The sequence below is a fragment of the Cherax quadricarinatus genome, chromosome 12 (assembly GCF_038502225.1).
Source record: "Cherax quadricarinatus isolate ZL_2023a chromosome 12, ASM3850222v1, whole genome shotgun sequence".
In the NCBI taxonomy this organism is placed as follows: domain Eukaryota; kingdom Metazoa; phylum Arthropoda; class Malacostraca; order Decapoda; family Parastacidae; genus Cherax; species Cherax quadricarinatus.
Window position 1 is genome coordinate 24986300 of NC_091303.1, and position 18294 is coordinate 25004593.

Sequence of the window (18294 nt, forward strand, 5' to 3'; positions counted from 1 at the left end):
CCAAGGCAAGAGTACGACGGGAGCAATAGAGCGATGGTTGATACACTGGCTAGAGTGGCCAGAAGAGCTCATGCATGCAGGGCAAAGCTCCTGATCATGGGTGACTTTAACCACAAGGAGATCGATTGGGAGAACTTGGACCCACATGGGGGCCAAGATACATGGAGGGCTAAGATGATGGAGGTGGTACTGGAAAACTTCATGTGCCAACACGTAAGGGACACTACAAGAGAGAGAGGAGAGGATGAACCAGCAAGGCTGGACTTAGTATTCACCTTGAGTAGTGCAGATATCGAGGACATCACATACGAAAGACCCCTTGGGGCCAGTGACCATGTGGTTTTAAGCTTCGAATACACAGTAGAGCTACAAGTGGAGGGAGAAGCAGGAAGGCCAGGACGAATGAAGCCAAACTACAAGAAAGGGGACTACACAGGAATGAGGAACTACCTGAACGGGGTTCAGTGGGACAGAGAACTGGCAGGGAAGCCAGTTAATGAGATGATGGAATATGTAGCAACAAAATGCAAGGAGGCTGAGGAGAGGTTTGTACCCAAGGGTAACAGGAATAATGAAAAAGCCAGGATGAGCCCATGGTTTACCCAAAGGTGCAGGGAGGCAAAAACCAAGTGTGCTAGGGAATGGAAGAAATATAGAAGGCAAAGGACCCAGGAGAATAAGGAGACCAGTCGTAGAGCCAGAAACGAATATGCACAGATAAGAAGGGAGGCCCAAAGACAATATGAAAATGACATAGCAGCGAAAGCCAAATCTGACCCAAAACTGTTGTACAGCCACATCAGGAGGAAAACAACAGTCAAGGACCAGGTAATCAGGCTAAGGAAGGAAGGAGGAGAGTCAACAAGAAATGACCGTGAAGTATGTGAAGAACTCAACAAGAGATTCAAAGAAGTGTTCACAGAAGAGACAGAAGGGACTCCAGAAAGACGGAGAGGTGGGGCACACCACCAAGTGCTGGACACAGTGCACACCACCGAGGAAGAAGTGAAGAGGCTTCTGAGTGAGCTAGATACCTCAAAGGCAATGGGGCCAGATAACATCTCCCCATGGGTATTGAGAGAGGGAGCAGAGGTGCTATGTGTACCCCTAACAACAATATTCAATACATCTATCGAAACAGAGAGATTGCCTGAGGCATGGAAGACAGCAAATGTAGTCCCAATCTTTAAAAAAGGAGACAGACATGAAGCATTAAACTACAGACCAGTGTCACTGACATGTATAGTATGCAAAATTATGGAGAAGATTATCAGGAGAAGAGTGGTGGAACACCTAGAAAGGAACGATCTCATCAACAGCAGCCAACATGGTTTCAGGGACGGGAAATCCTGTGTCACAAACCTACTGGAGTTCTATGACATGGTGACAGCAGTAAGACAAGAGAGAGAGGGGTGGGTGGATTGCATTTTCTTGGACTGTAAGAAGGCGTTTGACACAGTTCCACACAAGAGATTGGTGCAAAAACTGGAGGACCAAGCAGGGATAACAGGGAAGGCACTACAATGGATCAGGGAATACTTGTCAGGAAGACAGCAGCGAGTCATGGTATGTGGCGAGGTGTCAGAGTGGGCACCTGTGACCAGCGGGGTCCCGCAGGGGTCAGTCCTAGGACCAGTGCTGTTTCTGGTATTTGTGAACGACATGACGGAAGGAATAGACTCTGAGGTGTCCCTGTTTGCAGATGACGTGAAGTTGATGAGAAGAATTCACTCGATCGAAGACCAGGCAGAACTACAAAGGGATCTGGACAGGCTGCAGACCTGGTCCAGCAATTGGCTCCTGGAGTTCAATCCCACCAAGTGCAAAGTCATGAAGATTGGGGAAGGGCAAAGAAGACCGCAGACGGAGTACAGTCTAGGGGGCAAGAGACTACAAACCTCACTCAAGGAAAAAGATCTTGGGGTGAGTATAACACCAGGCACATCTCCTGAAACGCACATTAACCAAATAACTGCTGCAGCATATGGGCGCCTGGCAAACCTCAGAACAGCATTCCGACATCTTAATAAGGAATCATTCAGGACCCTGTACACCGTGTACGTTAGGCCCATATTGGAGTATGCGGCACCAGTTTGGAACCCACACCTAGCCAAGCACATGAAGAAACTAGAGAAAGTGCAAAGGTTTGCAACAAGACTAGTCCCAGAGCTAAGAGGTATGTCCTTCGAGGAGAGGTTAAGGGAAATCAACCTGACGACACTGGAGGACAGGAGAGATAGGGGGGACATGATAACGACATACAAAATACTGAGAGGAATTGACAAGGTGGACAAAGACAGGATGTTCCAGAGATTGGACACAGTTGGAAGCTGAAGACACAGATGAATCACAGGGATGTTAGGAAGTATTTCTTCAGCCACAGAGTAGTCAGTAAGTGGAATAGTTTGGGAAGCGATGTAGTGGAGGCAGGATCCATACATAGCTTTAAGCAGAGGTATGATAAAGCTCACGGCTCAGGGAGAGTGACCTAGTAGCGATCAGTGAAGAGGCGGGGCCAGGAGCTCGGACTCGACCCCCGCAACCTCAACTAGGTGAGTACAACTAGGTGAGTACACACACACACACACACACACACACACACACACACACACACACACACACACACACACACACACAAACACACACACACACACACACAGGAGCTCGGACTCGGGGCCAGGAGCTCGGACTCGACCTCAACTAGGTGAGTACACACACAGGTCTGCCATCCCAAATCTGGCAATCAGTTATTCGGTTCCTTCAGTTATTCGGCACTAATTTTGGCTAGCATAATTTCAAATTTCCAGGGTCGCCACACCAACCTGCTGGTACTGTTTGGTGGCGCTACTTGCTGCATAAGTCATTCCAATTTCTTTTTCTCCATTTATTGTTTTAACCTGCTTACTTTTAGCCCTAGCCATGGTTCCAATGAACAAAAGAAATGCTTCTCATTATGTAAAGCACCTACACAGTACATTATCCATTAAAGATAAGGTGGCTTTGAAGCCACTGTCAGTTGCCATGAGCTCAGTCTCATGAAGCAGGAGAATATGCTTTATTATTACGCTAATATCAACACTACAGCTTATTTGCTTATCACAATTGATCTAATATGACATAAGAAACAATATAAATAACATAAAATACATTAAATACTCCAGAAGGAATAATATTTGGCATAACACCTAGCAGTTCGACAGAGTTATGAAGAAGATATGGTAAACAAATACCATTCTCTTATCCTTGTCTTGGTGGCTTATATTAGAGAAAACGGAGTGTAGCACAGGGCTAACTATGATATACACTCATACTCCACCATAAACATGAAACAAAAAAGTTATTTTCTCTCTATAGATTATCACACATAGCAGCATATGTGTAGAGAACCTAGGATAACCCCGAAAAAGTCAACGTGGCTTATTTTTAGTACCTGGCTTGGGTTAGCCATATATGATTTTTGGTAAATATTCGATTCCCAGCCAGGGTAGAAATATTAGGCGTGTTTCTTTACACCTGTTGTCTATGTTTACCCATCAGTAAATGGGTACCTGGGTGTTAGTCGACTAGTGTGGGTGTTATCCTGGGACACTGACCTAATTTTCTTGAAATACTCAGCATAACAAGTGCCTTTCTATACAGTAGTATGTCACTGATGTCAGCTAGGCCTGTATACCTTGTACATGTATGTGTAGTAAATAAAGATATTATTATTATTATTATTACATATATTATTACTATTTTCTCAGTTGTTTGTTGGGTTATCTTATTCAAACTTGGGCAATGTATGATGGAAAGATACTTCTTCACATACACCAAAAATGAAAGAAATCAGACAATAAATAGCGGAGTTCACTTCTCAGCCATTAGCGGTATATTTTTGTATGGCTGTTATGGTTATATTCTCATTTTTTCAGTCTCATTTGATAGAATGAAAGATATATTACAGAAATAGATATGATTTTGATTGCTTTCATGACGAAAAGTACCTTGAAATTGCACTCACAGTAGCGAAAATGTTCTATTCTTTAGCGAAGCTCAAGAGTAAACAAATGACGTCACCGTCCAATACCTGTCTGCATGCCAGTCCAAATTCCAGTACGGAGTCAAGAATGGATTGACATTATTTATACAATTATTACAATAATGCAGTAGTCTGCATAACAGTAAATCTTCTATGTTTTTGTGAATAAAAATTCCAAATGGTAAGCAAGAGTAATATAAGAGGGGCCTGTAGCCATGACTAATGAACAGAGAAAATGTTAAACCATACCACAGGCGGGATTTGAACCCGCGGTCAGAGTGTCTCAAAACTCCAGACCGTCGCGTTAGCCACTGGCTAGCTGGTCCAGTGGCTAACGCGACGGTCTGGAATTTTGAGACTCTCTGACCGCGGGTTCAACCCGTGGTATGGTTTGTTTGCAATCGTGTCATTACGATTTCGTGAGTCGAGTCGAGAAAATGTTATTTTAGTGCCAAGAATATCTGTATTGTTTATTCTGGACCCACTTTGAAACTGGCATCTGTTGAAATTTGTGTGAAATTGGCAAAATTGCCAATTTTTGACCACTTTATTGGGTAGTTGAAATAAGTGAATGGGCAGTTTCTTATACTCAGTTGACAGACTAGAAGTAAATAAGTTTATTCAGATATACACAAATACAGTTGCATAGATTATCATGTATAGCAGCATATGTATAGAGAACCTGGGATAACCCAGAAAAGTCAGACAAAGTGACTTATTTCCAGTACCTGGCTTGAGCTTGCCATATATGATTTTTGGTAAATATTTTTTTTGGGGGCTATCTCATTGAAACTTGGGCAATATATGATGGAAAGATGCTTCTTAACGTACAACAAAAATAAAAAAGATGGACAATAAATAAGGGAGTTCACTTCTCAGCCATTAGCCGCCTCCTCGCAGTATATTCTCGTATAGTTTTTATGGTTGTATTCTCATTTTTTGGGCTCATTTGATAAAATGGAAGATATATTACAGAAATAGACATGATTTTGATTGCTTTCATAACGAAAAGTACCTTGAAATTGAGCTCAAAGTAGCGGAAATGTTCCAATTTTGCCGATGTTCAATGAACTGTGTAAGTCAAGTTGGTTAATTTTATTAAGTGTATTCTAACCTAACCACTGTAATTCAGCAAACTCAGTAATCCGGCACACTACAGGTCCCAATGATGCCGGATTTGTGATGGAGGACCTGTGTGTGTGTGTGTGTGTGTGTGTGTGTGTGTGTGTGTGTGTGTGTGTGTGTGTGTGTGTGTGTGTGTGTGTGTGTGTGTGTGTGTGTGTGTGTGTGTGTATATATATATATATATATATATATATATATATATATATATATATATATATATATATATATATATATATATATATATATATATATATATATATTTAAATATATTTTCAACAAGTTGGCCGTCTCCCACCGAGAAGGGATTCAGGGAAACCGGTTATTTTCATATAGTCGGACTTGAGTCCTGGAAATGGGAAGTACAATGCCTGCACTTTAAAGGAAGGGTTTGGGATATTGGCAGTTTGGAGGGATATGTTGTGTATCTTTATACGTATATGCTTCTAAACTGTTGTATTCTGAGCACCTCTGCAAAAGCAGTGATAATGTGTGAGTGTGGTGAAAGTGTTGAATGATGATGAAAGTATTTTCTTTTTGGGGATTTTCTTTCTTTTTTGGGTCACCCTGCCTCGGTGGGAGACGGCCGACTTGTTGAAAAAAAAAAAAAAAAAAAAAAATTATATATATATATATATATATATATATATATATATAATATGTAAAATATATATATATAAAATTTATAATATATATATATAAATGTGTGTGTGTGTGTGTGTGTGTGTGTGTGTGTGTGTGTGTGTGTGTGTGTGTGTGTGTGTGTGTGTGTGTGTGTGAGTGTGTGTGTGAGAGTGTGTGTGAGAGTGTGTGTGAGAGTGTGTGTGAGAGTGTGTGTGACTGTGTGTGTGAATGTGTGTGTGAATGTGTGTGTGTGTGTGTGTGTGTGTGTGTACTCACCTAGTTGTACTCACCTAGTTGAGGTTGCAGGGGTCGAGTCCAAGCTCCTGGCCCCGCCTCTTCACTGGTCGCTACTAGGTCACTCTCCCTGAACCATGAGCTTTATCGTACCTCTGCTTAAAGCTATGTATGGATCCTGCCTCCACTACATCGCTTCCCAAACTATTCCACTTCCTGACTACTCTGTGGCTGAAGAAATACTTCCTAACATCCCTTTGATTCATCTGTGTCTTCAGCTTCCAACTGTGTCCCCGTGTTGCTGTGTCCAGTCTCTGGAACATCCTGTCTTTGTCCACCTTGTCAATTCCTCTCAGTATTTTGTAAGTCGTTATCATGTCCCCCCTATCTCTCCTGTCCTCCAGTGTCGTCAGGTTGATTTCCCTTAACCTCTCCTCATAGGACATACCTCTTAGCTCTGGGACTAGTCTTGTTGCAAACTTTTGCACTTTCTCTAGTTTCTTGACATGCTTGACCAGGTGTGGGTTCCAAACTGGTGCTGCGTACTCCAATATGGGCCTGACGTACAGAGTGTACAGAGTCTTGAACGATTCCTTACTAAGGTACCGGAACGCTATTCTCAGTTTTGCCAGGTGCCCATATGCTGTAGCAGTTATCTGGTTTATGTGTGCATCCGGAGTCGTCCTCGGTATTACACTCACCCAAAGATCTTTCTCCTTGAGTGGTCTTTGTCCACCTAACCTACATTATGTCTGCGGTCTTCTTTGCCCTTCCCCTCATGATCTTGGTAATGCCCCTGATTCTGCCTGCATCTTTGTCCTCACAAAGAAGAAATAAAGAGTAAGCATATAACATTTTGGTATTGACTGCAAATGATAAGGAAACAAACTACTCATACACAACTCACCTACATTACATTTACTGCCATGAAGTCTGTAACCAGGACGGCACAAGCATGTATAACCAGTAGGCTGCTTAAGGAGACAAATGTGTGCACAAGGGTTGGAAACACATGGATTTTCCTCAGAAGGCTGTTGAAAAGAAAAATATTTAACCTATGTAATAAATGACTTAACTTTATCATGCAAAGAAATTCTTTGTTACACACAATGAAAAAGTATCAAAGATGTGACAAAAAGATTTACTCAAAATTTCTGTGACTAAAACCAACAAAAATCAATGGCATTTAAGACATTTAGATAGCTGAGTTATCCAGAAACTTATCCAAAGTCCCAGTGATCCCTATCTCAGTAAGTCTCAAGACAAAACTATGTACTGTATTTTATGAAGTCGTAAATGTAACTGCCTCACTGCCTTCTTCTCTTCCACTCTCTCCTATCTCTCTTTCCCCTTTCTCTTATTATTTTTACTCTCACCATTCTTCTCCATCACCCTACTCTTCCATATGAGCACAGAGGAGTAAATATTGGTGAGCAAGTGTAGTCAAGCATATGGCTGAGGTGTGACTGAGCAGGCATAGTTGAGTACTCATGGTTGAAGTGTGGTTGAGCAGGTAAAATCAGTTGCTCAGCCAACGCCATCACACACATTCCTTCCAGGCTCAAAGGGATAGATTAATCATGACCATACTCTTCATTCAGCTACTCAGACTGGATTTTTCAATAGTATTCTTCATAGGTGGAAAACTTCCCTTTTAGCAACAACTACTGCCTACACTTTCCATAACAAAATAAAACCAACACAAATGACACTTGACAAGGGAGGGCTGCTCATTAACCAGACTTTTTTTTAAAGCAATGACTTGTAATTTTTCAATTATGAGGTAATGGAATAATATAATATCTTGAGGCATAGAACAATAATATATTATCTTGAGGCATGGAACAATATATTATCTTGAGGCATGGAATAATATATTATCTTGAATTCAATGTCGCATTGTTCAATAGAGCTACATTTAAAAGACTTTTTTGAAATGAGAAACTTATACACTACACTGGCCTCCAAATATGTGGAAAGTAAAATAATAAAAAGCTGGTGACAACACATTAGATAGGTCTGTACTGAAATAATATAGGAAATTTTAAAGGATATGCTATATAATTGAATGGGATCTGGGTAGGATTAGGAAGAAGTACATGATACAACCAAAAGGAAATCATTTCTTAATTTATTTTTGTAAACTAAACATTCAATAGGGCAGACAAAAAAAAAAAGTTGAGCTACTTTAAACATAGACAGGTAATTAAAATGGGTAATTAAAGTGTCTGCTCACCTTATAACACATTTAGCAATCCTTGAAATACACAAATAAACTTTGTATAAGTCTTAATATTACCTACAACTTTCCATACTACTAATGTACACTCTATACTTTTATGAAATTACCTGTAAAATGGGATGGTGTACATGTATGCTCAGTGGCTGTGATACCAGATGTGACACAACAGTCTCATTCTTGCCACTGAACTTGTGTGCTGACAAAACTCTGTTGAGCTGACGGTCAGTCCAGTAAACATTGTCTTCAAAAATAGATAGAGAGTGTGGATGCAGCAGGTAATGGCTCTGAGACAGCACCTGAATAAAACATTTTAGTTATTACTGAACTTGCATTTGTATTATTACTTTTTTTTTTCAACACAGCAGCCATCTCCCACCGAGGCAGGGTGACTCAAAAAAGAAACACTTTCACCATTATTCAAAACTTTCACCATCATTCACACAATATCACTGTCTTTGCAGAGGTGTCCAGATATGACAGTTCAGATGTCACTCCAAACAGCCAATATCCCAAACTCCTCCTTTAAAGTGCAGGCATTGTACTTCCCACCTCCAGTTATAATTTCTAATTAATAATTTAAATTTTAAAATTTAATAATTCTTACCAATAATTCAGACTAAAAAACAAATTCCTATCACAAGGATATAATATCCAGATTGGGGTTCACAAGCTCTATGCTTGTTACTATTAAGAACATAATAAAAACTACCTTCTTTATAAGTTTGTTAAAAAATTTAAATAAACACAAAAGTTAATTCTGTATTTGCATATCAAGCTGTGAAACACTAAAATACAAAAATTAATAACCACCATTAATAAGGTCTTAACTATAAAAATCTTAAAAATCTATAAGGTAATTACTGGAATTTATACAGGAACCACTCACAGATTACATTACTACTATTAACTTTACTTAGTAACAATTGTTTTAAAAAACACATAAAAACTTTCTCTTGATTATATATAAACATTTGTCTGATAATAGGAACCTCATTTGTTTCCTCCGTATACAAGCAAACACCCAAAAAGTCACAGCTGTTACATATGTCCAGAAAATCTGTAATGAACCTCCAGTATTGATTATTCCACAAAACTCACTTTTTTTTTTGTTTTCACTATGAAACTTCAGTTACGATTCTTCTTTCAATCTTTAAAGGTTCATAATATTGTAATTTCAATTTTGCAATCTGGGGAGTCAGTGCATATACCTCCCTCCACTCAAGCCCATAGCACTATTAACTTAAGTCAACAGGCACTGTGAGCATACACAAATAACCCGCACATTAGAGAAACTTATGATGAGATTTCGGTCAGACTGAAACACTGTCATAAGTTTCATTCTCTTATTTTTTTTTTTAACAAGTCGGCTGTCTCCCACCGAGGCAGGGTGACCCAAAAAGAAAGAAAATCCCCAAAAAGAAAATATTTTCATCATCATTCAACACTTTCACCTCACTCACACATAATCACTGTTTTTGCAGAGGTGCTCAGAACACAACAGTTTAGAAGCATATACATGTACATATAAAGATACACAACATATCCCTCCAAACTGCTAATATCCCGAATCCCTCCTTTAGAGTGCAGGCATTGTACTTCCCATTTCCAGGACTCAAATTCGGCTATATAAAAATAACAGGTTTCCCTGAATCTCTTCACTAAATATTACCCTGCTCACACTCCAACAGATCGTCAGGTCCCAAATATCATTTGTCTCCATTCACTCCTATCGAACAAGCTCATGCATGCCTGCTGGAAGTCCAAGCCAATCGCCCACACAACCTCCCTTACCCCTTCCTTCCAACCTTTTCGAGGATGACCCCTACCCCGTCTTCCTTCCCTTACAGATTTATATGCTCTCCATGTCATTCTACTTTGATCCATTCTCTCTAAATGACCAAACCACCTCAACAACCCCTCTTCAGCCCTCTGACTAATACTTTTATTAACTCCACACCTTCTCCTAATTTCCACACTCCGAATTTTCTGCATAACATTTACACCACACATTGCCCTTAGACAGGACATCTCCACTGCCTCCAACCGCCTCCTCACTGCTGCATTCACAACCCAAGCTTCACACCCACATAAGTGTGTTGATACTACTATACTTTCATACATTCCCTTCTTTGCCTCCATAGATAACATTTTTTGTCTCTACATATATCTCAATGCACCACTCACCTTTTTTCCCTCATCAATTCTACGATTAACCTCATCCTTCATAAATCCATCCACCGACACGTCAACTCCCAAGTATCTGAAAACATTCACTTCTTCCATACTCCTCCTCCCCAATTTGATATCCAATTTTTCTTTATCTAAATCATTTGATACCCTCATCACCTTACTCTTTTCTATGTTCACTTTCAACTTTTTACCTTTACACACACTCCCAAACTCATCCACTAACCTTTGCAATTTTTCTTTAGAATCTCCCATAAGCACAGTATCATCAGCATAAAGCAACTGTGTCAATTCCCATTTTGTATTTAATTCCCCATAATTTAATCCCACCCCTCTCCTGAACACCCTAGCATTTACTTCTTTTACAACCCCATCTATAAATATATTAAACAACCATGGTGACATTACACATCCCTGTCTAAGACCTACTTTTACTGGGAAGTAGTCTCCCTCTCTTCTACACACCCTAACCTGAGCCTCACTATCCTCATAAAAACTCTTTACAGCATTTAGTAACTTACTACCTATTCCATACATTTGCAACATCTGCCACATTGCTCCCTTATCCACTCTATCATATGCCTTTTCTGAATCCATAAATGCAATAAAAACTTCCCTACCTTTATCTAAATACCGTTCACATATATGCTTGATCTACACATTCCTTACCCACTCTGAAACCTCCTTGCTCATCCGCAATCCTACATTCTGTCTTACCTCTAATTCTTTCAATTATAACCCTACCATACACTTTTCCTGGTATACGTACTCAGTAAACTTATTCCTCTATAATTTTTACAATCTCTTTTGTCCCCCTTCCCTTTATACAAAGGGACTATACATGCTCTATGCCAATCCCTAGGTACCTTCCCCTCTTTCATACATTTATTAAACAAAAATACCAACCATTCCAACTCTATGCGTCCCCCTGCTTTTAACATTTCTGTCATGATCCTATCAGTTCCAGCTGCTTTACCCCCTTTCATTCTACTTAATGCCTCACACACCTCCCCCACACTCACATCCTGTTCTTCTTCACTCCTAAAAGATGGTATACCTCCCTGGCCAGTGCATGAAATTACCGCTTCCCTTTCTTCGTCGACATTTAAAAGTTCCTCAAAATATTCTCGCCATCTACCCAAAACCTCCATCTCCCCATCTGCTTTGTAAAAACCTCTCATAAGCTAACTTTTTGTCTTTTATCACACCCTTTACTTCATCATTCCACCAATCACTCCTCTTTCCTCTTGCACCCACCCTCCTATAACCACAAACTTCTGCCCCACATTCTAATACTGCATTTTTAAAACTATTCCAACCCTCTTCAACCCCCCCACTACTCATACTTGCACCAGCCCACCTTTCTGCCAATAGTTGCTTATATCTCACCCGAACTTCCTCCTCCCTTAGTTTATACACTTTCACCTCCCTCTTGCTTGTTGTTGCCATTTTCCTCTTTTCCCATCTACCTCTTACTCTAACTGTAGCTACGACTAATTAATGATCCGATATATCAGTTGCCCCTCTATAAACGTGTACATCTTGGAGCCTACCCATCAACCTTTTATCCACCAATACATAATCTAACAAACTACTTTCATTACATACTATATCATACCTTGTATATTTATTTATCCTCTTCTTTATAAAATATGTATTACTTATTACCAAACCTCTTTCTACACATAGCTCAATTAAAGGCTCCCCATTTTCATTTACCCCTGGCACCCCAAATTTACCTACTACTCCCTCCACAACATTTTTGCCCACTTTAGCATTGAAAACCCCAACCACCATTACTCTCACACTTGGTTCAAAACTCCCCACACATTCACTCAACATTTCCCAAAATCTCTCTCTCCCTCTTCTACACTTCTCTCTTCTTCAGGTGCATATAGGCTTACTATAACCCACTTTTCACATGCAACCTTTATTTTACTCCACATAATCCTTGAATTAATACATTTATAGTCCCTCTTTTCCTGCCATAACTTATCCTTCAACATTATTGCTACTCCTTCTTTAGCTCTAACTCTATTTGAAGCCCCTGACCTAATCCCATTTATTCCTCTCCACTGAAACTCTCCCACCCCCTTCAGCTTTGTTTCACTTAAAGCCAGGATATCCAGCTTCTTCTCATTCATAACAACCACAATCATCTCTTTCTTATCATTTGCACAACATCCACGCACATTCAGACTTCCCACTTTGACAATTTTCTTCTTCTTATTCTTTTTGGTAATTATTATATTATTTTTATTAATTATCTCTTATACTCCTGTATATTGCTCCAGTCATGGTATTGTTCCTGTTTATTCTTATGTGTAGTAGTTTTTTGGATTTCCGGTGCTGTTGTTGGAGGGTGAGCAACAATACATTCATGAAGAGTTTCAGGGAAACCAGTGAGCCAAACTTGAGGTCTAAAAATGGGAAGTTGAGTGGCAGTCAGTACCATGAAGGATGGGCGAGGAAGTAGCGGTCGAGGGTCATTTGAACTGTGATGTCTTTATGCTTATTTTTTTTTTTTTTTTTTTATCACACTGGCCGATTCCCACCATGGCAGGGTGACCCGAAAAAGAAAAACTTTCACCATCATTCACTCCATCACTGTCTTGCCAGAAGGGTGCTTTACACTACAGTTTTTAAACTGCAACATTAACACCCCTCCTTCAGAGTGCAGGCACTGTACTTCCCATCTCCAGGACTCAAGTCCGGCCTGCCGGTTTCCCTGAACCCCTTCATAAATGTTACTTTGCTCACACTCCAACAGCACGTCAAGTATTAAAAACCATTTGTCTCCATTCACTCCTATCAAACACGCTCACGCATGCCTGCTGGAAGTCCAAGCCCCTCGCACACAAAACCTCCTTTACCCCCTCCCTCCAACCTTTCCTAGGCCGACCCCTACCCCGCCTTCCTTCCACTACAGACTGGTACACTCTTGAAGTCATTCTGTTTCGCTCCATTCTCTCTACATGTCCGAACCACCTCAACAACCCTTCCTCAGCCCTCTGGACAACAGTTTTGGTAATCCCGCACCTCCTCCTAACTTCCAAACTATGAATTCTCTGCATTATATTCACACCACACATTGCCCTCAGACATGACATCTCCACTGCCTCCAGCCTTCTCCTCGCTGCAACATTCATCACCCATGCTTCACACCCATATAAGAGCGTTGGTAAAACTATACTCTCATACATTCCCCTCTTTGCCTCCAAGGACAAAGTTCTTTGTCTCCACAGACTCCTAAGTGCACCACTCACCCTTTTCCCCTCATCAATTCTATGATTTACCTCATCTTTCATAGACCCATCCGCTGTAATCTTTTTGTTATCCTCATAACCTTACTCTTTCCTGTATTCACTTTCAATTTTCTTCTTTTGCACACCCTACCAAATTCATCCACCAATCTCTGCAACTTCTCTTCAGAATCTCCCAAGAGCACAGTGTCATCAGCAAAGAGCAACTGTGACAACTCCCACTTTATGTGTGATTCTTTATCTTTTAACTCCACGCCTCTTGCCAAGACCCTCGCATTTACTTCTCTTACAACCCCATCTATAAATATATTAAACAACCACGGTGACATCACACATCCTTGTCTAAGGCCTACTTTTACTGGGAAATAATTTCCCTCTTTCCTATATACTCTAACTTGAGCCTCACTATCCTCGTAAAAACTCTTCACTGCTTTCAGTAACCTACCTCCTACACCATACACCTGCAACATCTGCCACATTGCCCCCCTATCCACCCTGTCATACGCCTTTTCCAAATCCATAAATGCCACAAAGAACTCTTTAGCCTTATCTAAATACTGTTCACTTATATGTTTCACTGTAAACACCTGGTCCACACACCCCCTACCTTTCCTAAAGCCTCCTTGTTCATCTGCTATCCTATTCTCCGTCTTACTCTTAATTCTTTCAATAATAACTCTACCATACACTTTGCCAGGTATACTCAACAGACTTATCCCCCTATAATTTTTGCACTCTCTTTTATCCCCTTTGCCTTTATACAAAGGAACTATGCATGCTCTCTGCCAATCCCTAGGTACCTTACCCTCTTCCATACATTTATTAAATAATTGCACCAACCACTCCAAAACTATATCCCCACCTGCTTTTAACATTTCTATCTTTATCCCATCAATCCCAGCTGCCTTACCCCCTTTCATTTTACCTACTGCCTCACGAACTTCCCCCACACTCACAACTGGCTCTTCCTCACTCCTACAAGATGTTGTTCCTCCTTGCCCTATACACGAAATCACAGCTTCCCTATCTTCATCAACATTTAACAATTCCTCAAAATATTCCCTCCATCTTCCCAATACCTCTAACTCTCCATTTAATAACTCTCCTCTCCTATTTTTAACTGACAAATCCATTTCTCTAGGCTTCCTTAACTTGTTAATCTCACTCCAAAACTTTTTCTTGTGCTTATGGCAAGACAATAAGAGAATAAGCATCTAAAAAGACACTTATGTACAGTTAAGGACATTTATCCATGGAAGCTTTTTGCCACTTGTGGTAAAATGTTGTCTCTGATAAACATCTTGAAGTGAATGTAAGTGCCTTTTTACACATCTTGTCATTATCATATTTACTTTTAGAGAATGAGTGGTAGTGAATGTATTTCCTTCTTTGACTCACCCAGCCATGGTGGAAAATGGCTGTATTAAAAATTTACAAATAAATGAGGAATATTAAATTATTAATTAAGTTTTAATAATATATGTACTCACTTGCTGTCTCCCAGTTCCATCATAATTGCAGAAATCTATATAGTCTAGTTTTGAATCAGCAAAGTAGATGCGTCTATTTGGAATGTCTACAGTAAGTCCATTGGGCCAAAATATCTTGGAGTTGATTATAACAGATCGTTTCTGGCCATCAAGGCTTACTCGTTCAATTCGAGGATTTTCTCCCCAGTCAGTCCAAAATAGCCAGCGAGAACTGTAGAAAAAGACATGCATATAATGTCATAAAATACAAGAATTTCAAGTTACTGTAATAAACTATAGCCGTGTAACACAGATTAACAATGTACAGAAGCTCTTCACTTTACAACGGTTTGACTTACGACATTCTGACTTTACGATGATACAACAGTGATGCACATTCTGTACTGTATAGTGATGTACATTTAATAATAGGATAAACTTGTATTCATTTATTTACTTTCAATACTGGTATTTAGTTATTCAGTTATTTACTTATGCAGTGACTGTAATTTCTTTCTTTATTTATTTATTTATTTATTTATTTATTTATCGTATCATTTTAATATTTGTCTTACGATATTTTCAATTTATGATAGGTCTTCGGAACATAATTCCATTGTAAGTCGAGGAGTACCATTAATAACCCTTTGAGGGTTATTAACATGTAATAACATATGTAACATGTTCACAGGGTCCAAGAATTTTCTTGGACCCTGTGAAATGACAAGAGAATTTTTTTTTTTATTAAATGATAAGAGAATCTTTTTCTAAAGGTAGTGACATCAAGAATACAAAATTTGATGGAAAACTTCTAGAATTATGCTTTCACAAGTTAGCAGTGTTGGTGATTTCGCCCACTTTGAGTTCTATTTTAGACCAATTCCATGGTTGCAGTCAACCAAACTCTTAGCTAGTATGCCTTCCATTCTATCAACTGAGTATAAGAAACCACCCATTTAACTACTTTAACTACCCAATAAAGTGATCAAAAATTGATAATTTGACCAATTTCACACAAAATTCAAAAATTGACAATTTAAAAATAGGGTCCAGAAAAAACAATGTAGACATTCCTGGCACTAAAACAACATTTTGTCTCTTCATTAGTTATGTCCCCAAACCTCTCCTATAACACACATGCTTTCCATTTCAAATTTTTATTCACACAAAAAACAGATGATATACTTTTGTGATGAATACTGCATTACTGTAATAATTGTATAAATAATGTCAGCACAGTCATGAATGCATATCAGACAGACCAGTTCGATACATACTGACGTAATTTGTGTTCTCTGGAATATTGGTAAAAATCTAACATATCTGCTACTTTGAGTTCAATTTCAAGCTACTTTCAGCCCTGAAACCAATCAAAATCATCTCTACTTCTATAATATAACTTCCATTCTATCAAATGATACCAAGAAACTGAGAATACAATCATAAAAACCATCCAAAAATACACTGCTAAGTCGTTGTTTTAAACTAAATACATGGTCACATTTTTTCCCCAACATACAGTTGAGAAAGCATATGACACAACTTGGAGGTATAACATCTTGGCCCAGGCCCACTCCTTAGGCCTCTGAGGCAATCTACCATTTTTCCTTAAGAATTTCTTAACTGAGAGACATTTCCGGCAGGGTTTTTTATATGGAGTACACTCACCACATAGACCCATTCTCTTGTATCTAGGCCCAAATTTACCACTCAGAGCTTATCTGAGTGAGCTGAGCTCATCACAAACTGCTAGGACACAGACCCTTGTAACTGGTAATGTACCACCTCGTATGGCATGTGGTGTACATATCCCTGCTTTCTCCAGCACTGGTTGCACATTTGTCCGTTGAATGCTCAACCCTGTTGAGCATATGACTGTCTCGGTTTGTTCCACTGTTGTGCACTTCTGCACCATGTGTTATACTTCCCTGTTTGTGCCCTTTATCGGGGGTTTGCTCATTTAACTTAACGTCTAAAAAAAAAACCTGCTCATTATTGATACGCTGCTTTCTCTGTAGCACCAAGCTCCTTTCAAATGGTTGTTTGGGTAGCTAAGGTCATAGCATTTCTCAAGCAGTACTGAAGCTTTGTACATCTGTGGATGGAAGTATCTGCATTCCTTTGCAAAGTGACACTTCCTTTACCTTTTCATATTTGAACATTTTTTGGTGTGTTGATACCAGCATTTTCTCCCATATATGCACATCCCTTTAGCATAATATTAAAGAATACTGAAGGATGAAAAATGTATTTCTCCATTAGGCTTCAATGGCCCACTAGAAATATAGCTGCCACTTTCACACTTGCATTTACCTTTTTAAGGCCCAGTGAGAACTAAATCATATTTTTCTACCTGAATCAACTCTTCTTGCCTCTGCTTTACTTGTCACTATCTTTCACTAGCAAGTTATATTCTATATGCTAAGCACAATGACATTTTATACAAACCTATGGTATTCCCATGTTTCCAAAACAACTTTTATTTTTTTATCATTCTAACTCATCCATTTTAATATGTTACCCTTTTCCTTCTCTTAATTTGACTTGTCCACCCACTTAAGCTTTAAAAATTCCTTTTGTATTCTCAGTTTAATAATCATGGAAAGGAACTTTTTTCCATGAATCATTTTCTACAGGTATTCATCAATCCATTGTCTAATCTTTAACCATCTCCACTGGTAACCAATTTTATAATAATTTTACCTGATCTATTGGTACACATCAACCAATTATGTACTCATTTAATTAACAAAATCTACCAGAAATCATCAACCCAATTTCTACTCAATTTATCATACCTTTGATGAGTTTTGAGACAGAGAGTCTACCTACTCCCGGAGCCCAGCCATGGGCCATATTTTATGGCAAATAGCTCTGGGAGTCTCTGCTAGCAAAAAAATAAAAAATTATAAATTATCCTGAAAAGCATTATTACTACTTACCCTTCCAATGGATCAATGGAAAGTCCTCTTGGTTGAGAGATATTTTTGTTGAGCAGGATGATGCGGAATGTGCCATCTCTCCGTGAGACTTCCAAAGCATTAAGGCGAGAGTCTACCCAATATATATTACCAGTGATCCAGTCATAAGCCAAACCTTCTACAAGGTCCAACCCACTACCAATTAACTGAA

At 39.3% G+C, this 18294-nt stretch overlaps 1 protein-coding gene across 2 annotated transcripts in view; it reads right to left on the reverse strand.

Moving 5' to 3' along the window:
* mgl (low-density lipoprotein receptor-related protein megalin) overlaps positions 1-18294 on the reverse strand; it is a 611193-nt gene that overhangs the window by 373638 nt on the left and 219261 nt on the right. For both annotated transcript variants that reach the window (XM_070084278.1, XM_070084279.1), the window contains exons 20-23: positions 18105-18289; positions 15184-15394; positions 8351-8539; positions 6909-7032 (exon numbers count right to left, since the gene is read on the reverse strand). In XM_070084278.1, coding sequence (XP_069940379.1) covers positions 6909-7032; positions 8351-8539; positions 15184-15394; positions 18105-18289 — 709 coding nt within the window. The remainder of the gene's footprint in view (positions 1-6908; positions 7033-8350; positions 8540-15183; positions 15395-18104; positions 18290-18294) is intronic.